The 19,695-nt window shown below is 41.3% G+C and overlaps 1 protein-coding gene across 7 annotated transcripts in view; it reads right to left on the bottom strand.

The window, feature by feature from the left end:
* Positions 1-1,596: 1,596 nt before the first annotated feature.
* The window catches only part of DIXDC1 (DIX domain containing 1), a 78,750-nt gene continuing 60,651 nt past the window's right edge, over positions 1,597-19,695 (bottom strand). For 4 of the 7 annotated variants that reach the window (XM_066244565.1, XM_066244575.1, XM_066244598.1 and 1 more), the window contains 9 exons: positions 19,286-19,339; positions 18,738-18,830; positions 18,583-18,654; positions 17,820-17,909; positions 17,314-17,475; positions 16,736-16,802; positions 8,934-9,132; positions 6,589-6,697; positions 1,597-4,801 (listed from right to left, as the gene is read on the bottom strand). In XM_066244565.1, the coding sequence (XP_066100662.1) occupies positions 4,721-4,801; positions 6,589-6,697; positions 8,934-9,132; positions 16,736-16,802; positions 17,314-17,475; positions 17,820-17,909; positions 18,583-18,654; positions 18,738-18,830; positions 19,286-19,339 (927 nt within the window). In that variant the 3' untranslated portion in view covers positions 1,597-4,720. The remainder of the gene's footprint in view (positions 4,802-6,588; positions 6,698-8,933; positions 9,133-16,735; positions 16,803-17,313; positions 17,476-17,819; positions 17,910-18,582; positions 18,655-18,737; positions 18,831-19,285; positions 19,340-19,695) is intronic. The other 3 variants (XM_066244585.1, XM_066244606.1, XR_010727280.1) reach the window with 2 other exon arrangements.

The raw sequence follows: 19,695 nt of genomic DNA, 5'->3' as shown, positions 1-19,695 counted from the left end.
GACTAGCAGGAAGCGAGTGCTGTATTTATATCTCTTAGGTTCCCAGTGGACAAACAGGGAACGCCAAAAACACAAAAGAAAACCACAACATTAGAAAACTTTTGTTCAACTTTGCCAGTGATTAAACATTTGAAAACTAAAACAGCCAGGAGAGAACTATTTCACATTTACATAAATCAGAAACTTTAGTCTAAAAACCCAGTATCAATGAGTTTGCAGAGACAGATATCTCGTTTTGGGGCACTAAATATTGGTTGTTTTACAGATGGCAATATTGTAAGAAATAATAATCAGGAAAAAAGTTTGCATTCTCCACCCCCCCAACCCTATTCTAGTATCCCCAGGCATTCAAAGTAAGGGAGAAAAAGTGTTAGTATAACAGAGAAAGAAATGGAAAGACATAACTACAGGTATACAAAAATGTGGGAGCCTAACCAGGTAGTGACACAGTGGATAGAGCATCAATCTGGGATGCTGAGGACCCAAGTTTGAAACCCTTAGGTCTCAGGCTTGAGCATAGGCTCACCTGGTTTGAATGTGGGTTCACAGACATGACCCCATGGTCACTAGCTTGAAGCCCAAAGTTGCTGGCTTGAGCAAGGGGTCACTGGTTCAGCTGAAGCCCCCTGGTCAAGGCATGTATGAGAAGCAATCAATGAACAACTGAAGTGCCACAACAACAGGTTGCTGCTTCTCATTTCTCTCCCTTCCTGTCTCTTTCTGTCTCTAAAAAAAAACAATAATAATAAGGGAAAGATTAAGCAGGGACAGCTGCCTAACAGAATAATATGCAGGCAATACAATTGAGAAACATAAAACTTCCAGATTTCATGGAAAGGCGTATTTAAGAATAGAGCAATTATATTGTTATGTAAAACTACTTACAAATAACAATTGGAGAAATCAGTGGAAGAATGTGATTAGTTAAAAGGCTTATACTATAATTTTATAAATTACTAAAAAAATAATGACTTGAGAATTGCCTGAAATACCTACTTATACTGCATTTGAATTTAATAACTGGACCTAAATTAGCCTTTGGAGATGATCTTCAGTTTCCTGTTCACTTACTTAGGCCTTGCTTAAACCTTGTTTTGCATTCAGTGCATATATAGTTCGCATTTTGAATTTACTTTTGACAGGTGTAGCTAAATCAAAGGGAGGCACAGGACAAACAGTCCAGGGATGAAAGGATGACCCCAGAGGTAGGCTAGGAATTCTTACATTCCTCAAATCAGTCCTGAGAGAATAGGCCTGAACTTCCTTAAACAGATTGGATAAAGGAATTTAAGGAAAAGGAGGACTCAAAACTAATAAGGTTTGCACTCTTGAGTTCTTGTTTAGATATGTATATATAGCTTCAAAATAAGTGCTAAATCAATGAATTCTGTGGTAATAATAATCTATTTTGTCCTTGCATTAGAAATACCAATAGTAAAATATCTGTAGCAATAAAGTAGTCCTTATCTCCACTCCCCAAGTGATGAGTAAACATGCTACCACGGAGATCACTTGAGGAAATTTATTTTCACTAAATGTAAATTGCTTTATTGATTAATTTCAGTTGATAAACAGAAGTGAAAATGATGAATGGTATTTAGTTTGCAAACCGTTTTATTCATAGTTTTAATTAGGTCACCAATCTGGTATATACAGGCAGTTAAAACTGGTTAGCACTCTGATAATCAGAAGCCTCTGGTGTAACAGTCTTTATGAAAACACTGTAAAACAGAAATTACATGGTAATAATCTCTTTGAAAAGCAATGGTTGCAAACACCCATGTTTCTAATAAAATATAACTTTACATATATATTTTAAGCAAGCTATACCTCTTACATAAATCCAGACAATAGAAGGAGTGTGCAATCATGTTTATTTTATAGAAAAAAAGGAAAATTATTGTGACCTAAATGCTTTTACGTAATTAGAGTCCTCTTGGATTGGATGTAGAGCATAAGATATTTTCCCTGATTTACAGCTATCCTGGTCAAAAAGAGATGAAACGTTGGTAAGTAAGTAGTACTACAATTTCCAAGTAAGTTTAACCTAAATCCTTTAGGTACAAATTGTCAAGTGTTCCAATTCCAACTAATTTAGGAACCTGAGTACGTACAATATCCCATTTTTAAATGAAGACTTTTCAAGGAATTGAGCTTTCTACTAAACTAGTTTTTATAAGAGAGTCATTTTTGAATTTAACAAGCTTTGGAGATTATCATAAGAACTCTAAACATTTTAGTTCCTTCGTTTTCTCAAAGAACTTCAGCAGTAGCAGGATGGGCTATCCCACACAAAAGCCATAAGGGACAGTACTCTGAACAAGTCAAAAGGCCTCCTAGAGTGCCATCCCCACCACCGTATATCTGATAGGAAATTATTCAACCCAGAATGAATCAATGCACACTCCTCCCCAGGAGGTTTCTCTGTCTTTAGAAACTGGAATGAAGATTACCAACACATTTTACACAGGAATTACTGGAGCAGCATTCTGTAATGGGGGTGCTTAGTTATTACTTCTGGCATACGAGATAAATGAACTAAAGGGATAAAATTACCTTTTTCTCCCCTGAACTCTTCTTCAGCTTTCTATGGAGGCACTGAGGCCAGGCAGCTCCTTTTCCAAAGGATACAGAGATAAAAGACAAATAAAATAGAGGACTTGGAAATTTTTTTCTGACTTAATTCTCTCTGAAAAGGTAAATCCTACGTGACGGTAAGAATGTTTGCTGAAAGAAAACTGACAAGTAAAACCTGATTTAAGAGATGGACACTCAAGATAAATCATACTGGAAATACAATAATAAATTTTGGCCTGATAGCCCTCGTGCTATCTTATAGCAAAACACTAAAATTCATGCAACAGACATATTAGTGGCATGAGGACTTTTTCTCCAGACTTCCTAGGAAAAAGAAACTAAGACTATACTGTTTTCTTTCATAGTGAATTACTGTTGCTGTTGACTGACTTTCCCAAACTTTTGTAGTCAGTCCTGGTGAGAAATAATTCTTCAGTAGAAGACTAGGTAAACTTACATCAAAGACATCAGTTGTCTTTTGAGCTCCTGTCTGCTAGAGTAATCAAACATTATGTAAAACTACCTCCACAACCATAATGGCAAGTAGAACTGGAACAAGAGTTATCATTAATATGCTTGTAATAAAATAAAGCTTATTCTGAAACCACAAGGCCCGGTAAGAGAAGAGCCATATAAAAGCTGCTGGGTCTCTGGAAAATGGATATGGTATACTGAATATGAGAATATATAGAACTAGCATTCCAGTTATAAAAATAGACATGGTTACCAGACCAAAAAAAAAAAAAAGCAAGTACAAAAGAATTCTCCAAACATGAACAATTTTAAAAAGACACATCTATATAAAACAACAAAGTGTCATCTCAGCACTCTACAGAGCAGTCTGTTCAAATGGCTGAAAAGGGTAGATGAACTAGAAACAGACAGGTCAGAAACCCAGAACTGATCTGTCTGACTCTTCTGGTTGGCAGTGTACACTGGTGATCACGGGCAGACTGCTTTTAGGGGGCAAAAACTCTGTGTATATAAAATGGCTGATTGATTGTGTTTGAGGAATGAATGAGGAAATGTAACTATTCTCTTTTAGCTTCTACACTTGACAATGTTGCACATGAGAAAGGATTCTAGGTTTTCTCACCCAGAATCAAACCCTGCCATTTACTACAACTCATGCTTCATGCCCCATGGCTTCTGTTGTGCCCTAAAGTATCATCCGAAAGTAAATACATAATAGAAAAGAATTCTGGCCTTGACATGAAGAGAGGCAGACCAGCAACTCATGCTCAATACTTCATAAGCCACAAACACTGAAATGAATGCGCTGTCTCCTTGGTGAAGAAGATGCATGAGCTTGAGAAAGCCACAAGAGAAAGGAAGTCAAGCACCTTTCCATTCGCACCTGGGTCTGTAAGGACTTCATTCCTTATTCCTTTCAAATACAAAGTTCATCAGTTGGAAGGGGGAAAAAGGGGGCTCTAAAGTTGAAGAGTCCCCAGAGAAAACTAGCAATACGTGAGCTGTTGCCCCTGTGGGCTAAAGGACAAGTTGCAGAACAAGTTAAGACACAGGCGGCCCAAGGTCTTACTTAATTATGGTTTTAGCATAATAAAGCACAATATGGACAGCCCTTTTTCCATCCAATCAACAGTTCAGCATCATCCATATCTAGTCCAAAAGATTCCTGAAGAATGGCTATCTTTGGTACCACCCCATGACTTATTCCTGGTTTTGTAATAGCTGCAAAGAAGCAAAGAGCTGGTAACTTCACTTGTCTGTGAGTACAATTGCTGGGACTCTGATTGCTGCAACCACTGAGGCCAATTAAATAACACTGTAACACATATCAGTGATGCATCCAATTCCCAGGTTCCAGATAAGATCATCCATCCATCCCTATTGGTTAAGGCCTTCGGTTTGTTGTCCTCAGAGTAGAATACAACACTGCGTTCCCATGGACAAGGAACTCCAGATGAATTCATGGTCTACACTTGGACAGGGATTTTAAGTACCACATATATCAGGCACAGAAACAGGACTGGCCTGTGGCTGTCACCCTTGGAGAAGCTTCTATTTTGGCAGCATGAACTAGAAACTTCTTAGTGTAGTCTAGTTTTAGTCCTCTTTCCTGAGTGAAGAAGCAGCTGGGGAGTCACAAGTTCCATAAGCCCCAATCTAAAACTTGGCATTAATTCTCTCCGTGGTCTTCTTCTACCCAGGCCACAATTTTCCCTTCCCATCCAGGGATAGCATCGTCATCGTGGAAAACCTAGAGAAAGGAAAAGAGCCATACTTAAAAAAATAACAGTAAGATAGATAGTCTCACTAAACAACAGCTGCTGGTAAAAATAAGACCTTAAACATAAAGGATAAGAAAGTATAGCACAGCCTGCCTGGCATTGGTACAGTGGATAGAACATTAACCTGGGACTCTGAAGTCGCAGGTTCAAAACCCCAAGGTGGCTGGCTTGAGCCCAGGCTTTCCAGCTTGAATGCAGGAACATTGGCTTGAGTGTGGGATCATTAACATGATCCCAAGCTCGCTGGCTTAAGCAAGGGGTGGGTCACTGACACATACGAAAAGTCAAGGCACGTATGAGAAGCAATCAATGAAAACTAAAGTGATGCAACTACAAACTGATGCTTCTTATTTCTCTCCTTTCCCACCCTTGCTAAGAAATGAATAAATAAAAACTAAAGTGTAGAGGAAAGCTTTGAGTTGAGTTGAGTCCCTTTGGTTTTGTCCCTAAAGTTATAATGTAAAAAAATTTTTATATATAATTACATATTCTTGGTTCCACATCTATGAAATAGTAAGAGCATACCTAACAATGCTTTGTTTATAGAGACATATTATATAAGAATTAATAAATTACTAACCATAAAGCACTTTGGGTTTCTTAGGTGAAAGCAATAGTATAACCCAGTGGTAGTCAACCTGGTCCCTACCACCCACTAGTGGGCATTCCAGCTTTCATGGTGGGCGGTAGTGGAGCAACCAAAGTATAAATAAAAAGATAGATTTAACTATAGTAAGTTGTTTTATAAAGATTTATTTTGCTAAACATCGAAAATTCAACATAAAGTACTTGGTAAGTAATTATTATTATATGCTTGCTGTAACTCTGCTTTATAAATTTTATAAAGTAAAGTTATTTCCCTACTTTATAAATCACCATTACTGTGGAACCGGTGAGTGGTTAGAAAATTTTACTACTAACAGAGATACAAAAGTGGGCGGTAGGTATAAAAAGGTCGACTACCCCTGGTATAAACATTAAAACAAGAATAGGGAAAATTTTGGTCCTGGGCATTGTAAAGAAAGGGTTAGAAAGACCAATTTTAATGTGTTTACATGAAGTTCTTTTCATTCCTGCATTCAATTCATTTACTTAGCCACTAGAACAGGGTTATTAAAACATTTAAGTGAGAAACCATACAAAATAAAACAATGGCTTTTCCAAACCTTTCGTTCTATAACCACAATGAAAGCACTTAAAATACACCATAACTCAGAACTCTCTTCCCCAAATAAGTTTATTTTTAACAGATGGATTATAAAGAGAAGTGTAGGCTAAGAAAATAGTCAAGGAGTTAAGAATAAGCAGTGATGACTTTCCAGAAGTTCCTAATTTCATCATCTGAGAAACCAACACAATATACAATTCCATATTCATGCCTACTTATTTAGTTTGCTCTACACAGGAAGCACAACGTTTTCTAGGATTTGGCAACTGATAAAAAAGGGATGGCAAAGCCAAGTTTTTGTTTAGGCAAAGGTCCTTTATTTTCCCCCAAACTTTTTCCTTTTTAAAATAAAAACTCTATACCAGTCTAGTCAAGGTAATCAAGTCCTTGAACTAATGAAGCTATCAACTTCATTAGATTGGCCATTCCCCAACCTCAGTCTAGAGTAATCAGACTGGTCTAAGGCTCTGGGAAGGTCCTCTGACCTGGTCAGGGAACTCAGGCACTTCTGGTTACTAGTCCTCCAGTAGGAGGCATTGGGGTTCAGGAACACCAATAATACCACCAGACTCCACAAGGGTACTGTACCTCCTCTTTGACAGTGCCAAACTCAGGATCCAGCGCTTTGAAGTGATACCGGTGATTCCCTTCTCGATCAATAGCTGCTTTAAAATCCTTCAGTGTCACCTCCCCCAACCTGCAACAAACAGAGCTCTAAAATAGACTGTTTATCAATAGGTTGAAAAGATAAGGTGTCAGCTCTGAACCCAGGCCACTGTCAAAATCTTTTGAAGCATAAATAGCATGGCCTTGTTGGGTCACTGCTCCTGATAACCCAGATCAGGGGTCGGGAACCTTTTTGGCTGAGAGAGCCATGAACGCCAAATACTTTAAAATGTAATTCCACGACAGCCATACAACAACCCGTGTACATTACGTATTATCCAATAAAAATTTGGTGTTGTCCTGGAGGACAGCTGAGATTGGCTCTATCCACCCGCAACCATGAACATGAGCAGTAGGAAATGAATGGATTTTAATACATGAGAATGTTTTATATTTTTACATTATTTTTTTATTAAAGATTTGTCTGCGAGCCAGATGCAGCCATCAAAAGAGCCACATCTGGCTCACAAGCCACAGGTTCCCGACCCCTGACTCAGATGATTTTAACACAGCAGAGGTTCGGAAACCAGTCACCATTAGGGCACAAACATGGCATTACATATGAGGTGATCTGAGAATTTAAAATAGATTTATTTGGCAGCAGCCAAATCACTGCTTTCTTTTTCTCTGGAAATAAGACGTAATGTTTCTGAAATCTAATTCATTGAAATACCAGTATGTCTAAGTTCATTTGATTTCCTTCTTTGCAACAACATTTTATGTTTCTAGGCTGGCAGAATTAAATCAAGTATCACCATCTATCCTTCTAGTCTCAGAAAGCTACTTTCTAACCCAGACCAAGTAAGCAGACTCTCTAAGAAGGGAAATCTTATCACCTTTCTCCATAGTTTGTTCCACAGTATAAATACCTTATTTCAGAGCCATTTACCTTAGAAGGGAAACTATTAACCCAGTGTTTAAAGGATGTTTTTTTTAAGGCGGGGTTTTTTGGTGTGTGTGTTTTTTAAAAGACTTTATTTATTCATTTTTGAGAGAGACAGAGAGAGAAAAGGGAGGAACAGGAAGCATCAACTCCCATATGTGCCTTAACCAGGTAAGCCCAGGGTTTTAAACCAGGGACCTCAGCGTTCCAGGTTGACGCTTTATCCAATGCACCACCACTGGTCAGGCTGTTTTTTGTTTTTTTGTATTTTTCTGAAGTGAGAAGCTAGGAGGCAGAGAGACAGACTCCCGCATGCGTCTGACTGGAATCCACCGGCATGCCCACCAGGGGTCGATGCTCTGCCCTTCTGGGCCATTGCTCCCTTGCAACCACAGCCATTCTACCACCTGAGGCAGAGGCTATGGAGACATCCTCAGTGCCCCGGCCAACTTTGCTCCAATGGAGCCTTGGCTGCAGGAATGGAAGAGAGAGACAGAGAGAAAGGAGAAGGGGAAGTGTGGAGAAACAGATGGGAGCTTCTCCTGTGTGCCCGCCTGGGAATCAAACCCGGGACTTCCACACACCGGACCAACGCTCTACTTCTTAGCCAACTGGCCAAGGCCTGTTTGAAGGTTTTTAACATGAATTCTTAATAGGTTAGTTGTAGTCATCAAACAGTAACAAAGATCATGGCCAGGCTGCAATGGCTATCAACAGGAGCTATTTTAAGCATTTAAGAAACATTTATCCGGCCCTGGCAGGTTGGCTCAGTAGTAGAGCGTCGGCCTAGCATGCGGAGGATCCGGGTTCGATTCCCGGCCAGGGCACACAGGAGAAGCGTCCATTTGCTTCTCCACCCCTCCGCCGCGCTTTCCTCTCTGTCTCTCTCTTCCCCTCCAGCAGCCAAGGCTCCATTGGAGCAAAGATGGCCCGGGCGCTGGGGATGGCTCTGTGGCCTCTGCCCCAGGTGCTAGAGTGGCTCTGGTCGCAACATGGCGACGCCCAGGATGGGCAGAGCATCGCCCCCTGGTGGGCAGAGCGTCGCCCCATGGTGGGCGTGCCGGGTGGATCCCGGTCGGGCGCATGCGGGAGTCTGTCTGTCTCTCCCTGTTTCCAGCTTCAGAAAAAAAAAAAAGAAACATTTATCCTAACTCAAAGCATATCTGCATATCAGAATTGGAAGCATTATTGTTGTGTCTGTGCCTAATGGTAGATCATGACTTTGTCCTTGTAATGCTGCCAGTAAAGCTGAAACTAGACTCTATCTCCTATGCCCTTCTACCATAAGCTTCTCAAACAACTCATACCTGGTTAGACAAATGGGAATAAGCAATGATTCTGCCTGCCTGTCATTTTTAAAGAGAAATAGATCCAAGAATCTTACCTCTTTGGTATACTGACCATGAAGGGTGTGAGTGATCGGTCAGTGAAGTAGAGCACTTTAGTACAGGTGCTGACAGCTGGGGAGCTCTGTGAGTGAGGCAGCTCTGCAATCACAGAGACTCTGTGGTCAGAACACTCAGCTTGCTTCCAACCATCCCTCACATCCAGTTCTTCAACAGGTCCCAGGAGGATGAAGCTGCCTGAGGTCACAGAACAGCTTTCACACCCTTGCCAGACACCCAAGTCCATAGGATGTGACCCACAGGAAGTCAGCACAATTATTGCTTTAGTCATGGACATAGTTCACAAGGACCATCATTTCTTACCCAGTCCAGGTACTTCCAGCAAGGAAATAGCAAATGTTCTGACAGGCACCATTGCTAAGAGTTGAAAGAATTCAGAGGAGCCCAGCAATATTTCAGTTAGGGCAGAACAGACACATAGCAGGAGCTGCAGACACTGCCAATACTTACATTTTGGAAGTCTGTGATAGAGAAAGCTCATGCAATTCATGAATAAGAACAAGAACCACAGGAGTGGAGTAATCTTAAGAACACAGATGCAAAGGGGGCCTCATGCCTCCACTCAATTAGATACAAGACCAACTTCATCCTTTAGGTACAGAGGATCTGTGTGTTGGTCCATGGGTTTTTAACTCGGGTCTTTTGATTCAAATCTTTTTTGTGTGTGTGACAGAGAGAGAGACACAGAGAGAGGGACAGACAGAAACAGACAAGACAGGAAGGGAGAGAGATGAGAACCATCAACTCTTCATTGCAGCACCTTAGTTGTTCATTGACTGCTTTCTTGTATGTACTTTCAGAAGGCAGGAGTCGGGGGCTACAGCAGCCTTTGCTCAAGCCAGCGACCTTGGGCTCAAGCCAGCAACCTTGGACTCAAGCTAGTGACCCTACGCTCAAGCTGGTGAGCCGGCACTCAAGCTGGATGAGCCCACACTCAAGCTGGTGACCTTGGGGTTTTGAACCTGGGTCCTCTGTGTCCCAGGCTGACGCTCTATCCACTGCGTCACCGCCTGGTCAGGCTTGATTCATGTCTTGTCTCTACCCTTTGTATAAGTACTTATAGAAAATTTTTATTAATGAGTTACTTGTGATTATGACTTTAAGAGAATAGGAGAAAAGACTAATCAGAAACTTTTATCATAAGGACCCCCCCAAAAAATAAAGTTTCATTAAAATCTGTTCTACAATTATATTTACATATTATTTTCTTCTTGACTTTTCCTACATATTGATCCCAATCAAACTGGCAGCCATATTCCTAGAGCATTTCTAGGAAGGGGTTTAAAATAAAAGCAAGTGTGAGGGATAGATTAACATAGGGGAAGAAAGGACATCCTCTTTTTGCACAGCAGTCACAGCAAGTTTTCAGACTTTGTCTTCAAAGAATGCCAATTATTGAAAAGACCTACATGCCTGATGCTCCTTTGACTTCAGCATCTAGAACAGTGCCTGGCACACAGTGGCTATTTGATAAAATAACATATTCACTTTAATCATTAAATTTTATGATTGATTGATTCATTCATTCATTCAACAAACATATATTGTATACTTACCATGTACTAGATTTTGAGAATATAAGATCAACCACATGTGGTCTCTGACCTCAAAGAGTTTACAAAGTATGGATGACAGACATGGATATAAATAACTAAAATACACTAAAATCAGCTTTGTGCAAACTGCACAGGAAGACTGAAGATGGAATGGTTAATTCTACCTGGAGGAGGGCAGAGGCCCCACAGCTGGAGACTCTTTAAACAAGTCCCTCAACAAGGCACTTAAAAAAAATCAACATTCCAAGAGGGAAGGATACATATAAATGCATGAAATATGATCATGTAATCATAAAACTAAACGTTAACTAGTTAGGCTGGAGCACAGAAATACACTGGGAAGTTGTGGGACATAATAAAGTAGGGAGGGGACAGATCACAAGGACTCTGGCAGTCTAAGACATTTAGGTATGAGCCTTAAGCTCTGGGGAAATACTAAAAGGGAGTGATATGATCAGAATGGCATTTTTGAAAGGCCAATCTAGCAGTGAAGTAAAGCATGAGTTGGGTGGGAGAACCTCTGGATCCAGTAATCCTATTAACAGGCAATCAAAACATTCTGAAAGATGAGGAAGGGCAAGATGGAGTCCTGGAGCCAGAGAAGAAATGGACTTGAAAGACCTTCAGAAGATACAAGTCTCGGTACTTGGGATATAGTTGAATATTGAAGATAAAAGGGAAATAAAAAATAACTGGATTTAAGCCTGGGGAAGAAGGATGCATGGAACTACTATTAACTAAGATAGAGATACAGAAGTGAGTTATGTCACCCTTTAAAATGTCTGTTGCTTGCCTATTATGTATCAAGTACTACAGATGCAAAAATAAATTAGATGCAATCCTCATCCTTAAGAAGCTTCAAGTCTAGAAGAGGTGAAGGAGCAGAAAAGTTACACTGTGATAAAAATGTGAAAGTAACATGGCTTTTTTATAAAAGGAACAGACATCAAAGCCCTCTCTCCACCATGTGAGGACACAGTGAGAAGCCAGCCATCTGCAAGCCAGGAATAGAATCCTTTCTCCCCAAACCTGACCATGTCAGCACCCAGATCTTGGGACTTACAGTTTACAGGACTGTGAGAAAATAAATTCTGTTAAGTCACTCACTCTATGGTATTTTGTTGTGGCAGCCCAAGCTGACTAATACAAATGTTATGTACACATTCTGGGTAAATTTCAAAGGAAAGGGTAATCATGACATGAAATGCCAGAGGAGGCCCTGACATATGGAGAGCAGCCATGGCATATGGATGTCCTGGGTTCAATTCCCAGTCAGGGCACACAGGAGAAACAACAATCTGCTCTTCCACCCGACCCTCCCCCATTCTCCTCCTGCAGCCATGGCTTGATTGGTTCCAGTGAGCTGGCCCCAGGCACTAAGAATGGTTTCCTAGCCTTCACATCACGTGCAAAAAATAGCTTGGTTGCTGAAGAGAGCAGTATCCCCAATGGGCAAAGCATCATCCTCTAGGGGGCTTGCCAGGTGGATCCCAGTCAGGGCACATGCAGGAGTCTGTCTCTGCCTCCCCTCCTCTCAATCAAAAAAAAAAAAAAAATGCTAGAGGACTAGCAGGGCATCAGTGACATCAATGAGAGTAGTCTCCGTTGGTTAGTAAAGAAGACTGAGTTGGATTACACAGAGAGTGAAAAAGAGTAATGAGGAAGAATAAGTCTTATATAACATCAAAACATGATAAAATGTTAACTGTTACTTCAGTGTGGCATTACTATAAAAAGCATGTACAAAAACTCAGAGAATGACCTACAAACATATCTTTGTGTATATGTGTGTCAATTTAATACATAACTCTTTTTTTTTCCACGAAGAGGAGGGGAGGCAGAGAGATACACTCCCACATGTGCCTTGACTGGGATCCACCCAGCGAGTCCACTAGGGGGCGATTCTCTGCCCATCTGGGGCCTCTGCTCTGTTGCTTGGCAAACTAGCTATTTTAGCACCTGAGGCAGGCCATGGAACCATCCTCAGTGCCCAGGGCCAACTTGCTCAAACCATTCGAGTCATGGCTGCAGGAGGGGGAGAAGAAGGAGAGAGAGAAGTAAGAGGGGGAGGGCTGGAGAAACAGAGAGGTGCTTCTCCTGTGTGTCCTGACTGGGAATCGAACCCAGGACATCCACATGCTGGGCTGACGCTCTACTACTGAGCCAACTGGCCAGGGCCTAATACATAACTTTAAAAAGGCATTACAAGTTAGTTTTAAAGTTTAGGTTTATGATTATTTTGAGTTAATTTCTGTATGTGATATGAGGTATGGGTCTAGATAGACTCTTTTTATATGGGCCTTTGATTATTCTAGGTCAATTGGTTGGAAAAGCTTATCCTACCAAGTTATTTTCTTTTTCTAGTTGGATGACCCACATCTTCACTCCTTTTGCCAGACAACAGCCTTTTCACAATTGCTGAAAATCAATTGGCCAAATACATGTGAGTCTATTTCTGAGCTATTTTGTTCCAATAACGTATGTTTAGCCATTTGCCTGTACTAAACTAACTTTTTAGTTTTGAAATCAGACCATTTGGTCATCCAACTACTTTGTTCATCCTTCTCAACTCTTTTTTGTGACTACACCAGTCCCTTTTATTGTTTCCTATAAATTTTAGAATTGGTTTGTTTATATCTACAAAAAGTCTAGTGGGATTTTTATTGAAAACTTTTGCTTTTTTAACAGAGACAGAGAGACAGTCAGAGAGGATAGACAAGGACTGACAGACAGACAGGAACAGAGAGATGAGAAGCATCAATCATTAGTTTTTCATTGCGCATTGTGACACCTTAGTTGTTCATTGATTGCTTTCTCATATGTGCCTTGACCGTGGGCCTACAGTAAACCGAGTAACCCCTTGCTCAAGCCAGCGACCTTGAGTCTAAGCGGGTGAGCTTTTCTTGCTCAAGCCAGATGAGCCCGCGCTCAAGCTGGCAACCTCGGGGTCTCGAACCTGGGTCCTCTGCATCCCAGTCCGATGCTCTATCCACTGCGCCACTGCCTGGTCAGGCTACATTGAAATTTGATTGAAGTTTTAGATCATTTGGGGAGAATGGACCATCTTAACAACACTGAATAATCCAATCAATGAACATGGTCTATTTTCCTATTTCTTTAAATGTATTTTTATTTATTTTACCTGTGTTCTATAGTTTTTAACATAGAATTGTACAAATTTTGAAAGGTTTATACCTATGTATTTAATGTTTTTTTTGGTCCTACTATAAATGGTACTTTAAAATATTTTTCTACTTCCAAATATTGATGGCTAGTATATAAAAGTACAATTGACTTTTTGTATAATGATCTTGTGTCGTCCTGTGACGCTGCTAAACTTGCATCTTAGTTATAATAGCTTTATTACAGATTTTTGGGGATGTGCTACATAGACAATTATGTCATTGAAAATAGAGGCAGTTTTGCCCCTTTTTTTTCTAATTTCTATATTTTTTCTTTCTTTTTCCTGTATCTATACTCATTAGAGGTACTGATTTTGGAACCAGGGTAAAATAAAATGTGTTAGGAAGTGTTCTTGCCTCTTCTATTTTCTGGAAGAGTTTGTGTAAAATTAGTATTATTTTTTTTCTTTTTTTTTAAATTTTAATGAGAGGAAGGGAGGCAGAGACAGACTCTGGCATACATCTCAACCAGGAACCACCCAGCAAGCCCACTAGGGGGCGATGCTCTGTCCATCTGGAGCACTGCTCCATTGCTCAGCAACCGAGCTCTTCTTAGCACCTGAGGCAGAGGTCATCCTCAGCACCCAGGGCCAACTTGCTCAAACTATTCAAGTCATGGCTTCAGGAGAAACAGAGGGAATGAGAGAGAGAGAGAAGTGAGAGGAGGAGGGGTGGAGAAGCAGATGGGAGCTTCTCCTGTGTGCTCAGACTAGGAACCGAACCCAGGACATCCACATGCTGGGCCGACGCTCTACCACTGAACCAACCAGTCTGGGCCGTATTAATTTTTTTTTCTTGTGGGAGAGACAGAGTCAGAGAGAAAGACAGATAGGGACAGACAGAAAGGAAGGGAAAGAAAGGAGAAACATCAATTCTGTGTTGTATTTCCTTAGTTGTTCATTGATTGATTTTTCATATGTGCCCTGACTAGGGGGCTACAGCAGACCGAGTGACCCCTTGCTCAAGCCAGCGACCTTGGGCTTAAGCTGGTGAGCCTTGCTCAAACCAGATGAGCTCATGCTCAAGCTGGCGACCTCAGGGTCTTGAACCTGGGTCCTCCACATCCCAGTCTGACGCTCTATCCACTGCACCACCACGTTGTCAGGCTGGGCCATGTTATTTTTTCCTAAGTGAACCCATCTGATTCTGGAATTTGATACATGGAACATTTTAAAAAATTTTTTAGCAACAGCAGGAGAGAGAGAGAGAGAGAGAAACAGGAACATTGATCTGTCCCTGTATGTGCCCTGAGAGGTGATCAAACCGGCAACCACTGCACTTCAGGAGGATGCTCTAACCAACCGAACTGGTTGATGCTCTAACCATCAGCCAGCCAGGGCTGACGGATGGAACATTTCAACTATAAATTCAATTTTATACTTATAAATCTATTCAGCTTATCTATTTCCTCTTGACTAAGTTTTGGTAGTTTGTGTCTTTCCAGGAATTTATTCATTTCATCAAAGTAGTCACATTTATGGGCATAAAGATGTTTGTTCCTGATGTATGCATTTAATGTCTATAAGATCTATAGTGATGTTCTCTCTTTTATTTCTTTTTTTGTTTAAGACAGAGGTAAGAGGACAGTGAGACAGACTCCTGCATGCATCCCGACCAGCAATCCCTATCTGAAGCCAATGCTCAAATCAACCAAGCTATCCTCAGCACCCAGGGCTGATGCTCAAACCCAGCAAGCCACTGGCTGCGGTAGGGGAAGAGTGAAAGAACAGGGGTGGGAGGGAGGGAGAAGCAGATAGTCGCTTCTCCTGTGTGCCTTGACAGGGTATTGAACCCTGGACATCTATACGCCTGGCCAATGCTTTACCACTGGGCCAACAGGCCAGGACCTACACTGACCATTTATACTAACATAAAGAAAGTACTGGAGAGGAAAAGAGGTAAGATATAGAGTAAAATATGCCCTTGCCAGATAGCTCGGTTGTTTATTATCAGCCTGAGCCAACAGAGAGGTTGCTGGTTCAATCCCCAGCCAGTACGGGAATAGACCAGTGTTCCTGTCTTTCTCTCTTTCTCCTTCTTTCCTTTCTATATAAAATCAATAAAAAAATAAAAATAAAAAGATATAGAGTAAAATATGCCTTTTAAAAAACAGAAATTACTTTTAAAACAATGCTGAAAACCAAAAATGAAATTAATTTTGGTACTAACAAACATCATTTCCTTCCTAGTTACCTCATTCAAAAAGCAAAGTTTAACTGGAGGCTTGAGAATGCTATTTTATTTACTCTACAGAAAAATTTTAGCTTTAGCATTTGTGCAAATATTTTAAGTGTTTTATTTTAGGCCTTATTAATTTTTTTTCTTTAATTGTATATGTAGCATACAAAACATAATGGTTAGCTTTTGTGTAAACTATGTAGATAGTTTTACATTAGGCCTGAGAAAACTATAAAAGATAACAAAAGGGAAACATTATTCAACCACAAGGTTAGAATAAAACAGAAATTATCAGGCAGGGTAGATTTCCATCATGTTGGAATGAGAAGGGAGAAAAATGTAAAGAGTGGGCATAGGGCAGGTTCAAATTACTTCCTAGCCAAACCACTAGATGGCGCAGCAATTTTGCAGGGCTTAAACTGAATAAACACTCGAAATTTTAAGGAAAATCCACAACAAAATTAAACCTCTTGCCTCTAGGAAAAACTGGAATTTTTCCGTGCTATTTGGGTTGTAAGATGATTCGTGTGTATGATGATTGGTGTGTATTTTTGTTGTTTTATATTTTGTTTTGTTTGGTGTAAATTTTTTGAGCTTGTGTATTTCCCAAAGATATTTTAGCCTGAGTCAACGACATCTTGCACATGGTTAAATAAATGGTACTTGAAGTGATAGAAGGATGATGATGGTATCTTCATTGTCCTAGAAATAAGTAAATTCTAGTATTGCTACAGAAATAACATATTATAAGAGTGAAGTACTACAAGGAAAATTCTATCCACAAAATATTTAGTAGCATGAAAAAATATTAAATTTCTGATCTAATATGCTTGGACACCTTGTTGAGAAATAATGAGCACTTACTTGAATTAGGGGGCCAAGATTCCCGATATTCACTACCTGATTGAGTTCTGGGTGACTTGCCCCGAACCTGGAGAGCCACAAAAAAATCACAGAAATCAACAGCAGAACTGAACCAAGAATGTAAATCAATAAAAGTGTACCTAAAATATACTGTTTCTACTACATCTTCTTCCACAGTATGTAAAATTGGACATAGCGATCCTAACAATAATAATGCACACTTACAAAAAGCTTTCTAGTTTTCCAGGTATTGTCCCATATATTTCCTCATCTAATGTGAACTCATTAAGGGGGAAAAGACAGGGGGATAAGCAGTAAAGGGGGACCCATGGGGTCCAGCACCACAATTCCTTAGACTATTAAATAGTTGCTGGGAGTAAGAGTTATCGTGAAATCCCTCCCGGGGTTGTCATATGGTGATGAAGAGTCAGCCCTGCTGAGAGGAAAACCAAAGAGAAAAAAGCAACTGTCACCTTCGGCGACGTCTCATCTTTTAGCACGGCCTTCACCTAAATTATACTTGATAAAAGTAAGCTTCCTCAGAAGCTTGCCTAAAAGAAACACCTTGGAAAGATTACCCTTCTTTCTTGTTTCTTCTGGGTCTCCAGGACATGCAGACGCTCCATGAGGCTGCAGATGCCCTGCTCCAAGCTGTCAATGGTGTGGTGCTGAGGGTCATGGCCACCAAAGCTGTTGCGCAGGCTGCGGAGAGCGTCACGAACAAGCTGAAGGTCACTGGTCTGTGGGCAAAAGAGATGCTGCTGGCGTGGTACAGAGCCCAATTACTAACCACATCCCAACCATAGGGCTTAAGAAGACAGAGCAGAGGTTTGCAGGGTAGAACTTTTATTTTTGAGGGAGAAGGTGTGAACTCTAGGAAATATTCCTCCACACGAGCAGGCCCTATGTTTGTTCACTAATTCTTAATTCTAAATAACAAGTGCTTCACATTTTTACATACCCGACAGATCCAGGAATGAGGGAACTGGCATATAAAAGGCCTAGTACCACTGATAATGGTGAAGGTGCTCTTCTGGTTTTAGCTGGAAGGGGCAGGTCTGAACTGAAATCTTAAGAACCTTACCCCCCTGTAATTGATTGAAGCAGCTCCTTTTCCGGCCACTGCAGGGAGAAAACCGTTGCTTTGAGAGTTGTGACTGTTGTGGTTGGTCACCTACAGCAGCAAGAAAAAATGATGTTTATGAGAGAATTCCAAACCAAAAGGTCCTGTCCAATTTTCTTCTTTACATTTATCACTTCTTGACATACTTTGTAAGTATATATTTGTTTCATGTCTCTATTAGGATGTGAGCCTCAAGAGTACTTTCATCCACTACTGTATCCCTGGCACTTGACACTTGGTGGGCATTATTAAATGGAGGACAAACAAAATGCCAACTTCAGCCTGGAGGCCCTCGACCCAGCGTCTGCCTGGCCACCGCTTCCAGCCTTTTCTTCAGTCATTAAACAAAAGGACAATGACTAACATCTCTTGAGCCTGATTCTGTGCTGAGTGGATCTACAAGGACCATGTTTCATTATTCACCTGGATGATCTTATGTAGTCTTCATAATGGCAGAGATGGCCACTAGTATTTCCACTTTCTGGATGAGCCTTATTTCTAAGGTTCAGAAGCTAAGCAAATTAAGGTCACATGATGGTGAAAAGTTGTATAAAGATGGACTCTGAAACCATATTTTTACCCTGGAATCTGCACTCCTACCCCTCAACGAGACAGTCTCCCAACAAACCGCCCTGTGCCCTTGGTTCAGCCCTGAGTCAGAAACAGAATCTCCCTCTTTGCCCTTGTAAATGTGGGGGGGGGGAGACTCTGAGCGCAAGGTCACCTCCTCTGCCTCTCTTTTCGTGCAGTGAGCCAGAAGGGCATCTTTGTGTTTTCGCTCCTGCTCTAGATCCACCTGCAAACCAGAGAGACCAAGTCAGAACATGATTTTTTCAGGCCACAGAAGCAGGAAAAGTCAGTGGCTGAAAACATCCCCACCTGCTGATAACCGGCCTCGGAGAGTTTCCGGAGTGCTTCCTCCAGCTTAGCCTGGTGCTGCTGAAGGAGGCGGTCCTTCTGCCCCAGCTCTTTCTGCAACATAGACAGAACTTTCAGACCTACGGCAGAGCCGAGGACACAGAACCATCTGCCCTCTGAGTGCAACTTCAAGCCGAGGAACTTAACAGCCCTGGGGAACAGTCCTCTCCTCAGGCAACACTGGAAGACGAGGCACACCACAGCAGTTTGGTACAGTGCAAAGGATTCTTGAAAGGGGAAAGAGAAAGGGAGTGACTGTTTGTAGAAGGACCACTACGTACTATTCATGTGAGTTAGATACAAAGGTTAAGACAACTGAAGTTTCCATACTCCTAGTTCTGTACGCCTTCTCCCTCAGAGTCAGTGAATCAGGGACACACAGGAAAGGACGTCCTCACTGAGAGCAAGGATGAGGACAGAGTACTTAAGTGCTTTCTGAACAACAGCAACATTGGGCTGTTCGTAAAAGGTCAGGAGGACACCGTTTCCACACTGATGTCCATTCTTACTTTATATGCTCCCAAGAGCCGGTTCCTCTCATCCAGCTTCTTCTGCAGGTCCGCCTGCAAGAAGGATGAGAAAGAATCAGTGAGCACAGAGATGCTGTCCACCAACCCCGGCAGGAAGTGAGCTACTCGGTAACCAGACCCCATGGCGGAAGCACAGAGGGGGCACGGCTGTGATAACAACGTACAGGTGTCTTTAGGCAGACAGACTGTAGAACCACAGTGCAAACTCAGTGTCTCAGTGCCCAGAGTTGAAGGGCAGGGGCCAGTGTGCTGAAGGCCTTCCCCTGGGAACAGAGACGGGTCTGACAGGAAATAAAATAACTGCAAACCCTGAGAGCAGCCGTCCTGAAATTAAGATAGAGTAGGATAGCAGATCTAACAGGACTCCAGTAGTATCCTGTTTTGCTACT

This window comes from Saccopteryx bilineata, chromosome 1 (genome assembly GCF_036850765.1).
Source record: "Saccopteryx bilineata isolate mSacBil1 chromosome 1, mSacBil1_pri_phased_curated, whole genome shotgun sequence".
Classification (NCBI taxonomy): Eukaryota; Metazoa; Chordata; class Mammalia; order Chiroptera; family Emballonuridae; genus Saccopteryx; species Saccopteryx bilineata.
Note: the sequence above shows the minus strand (reverse complement) of the source record. Positions and strands in the feature narration are given on the sequence as shown.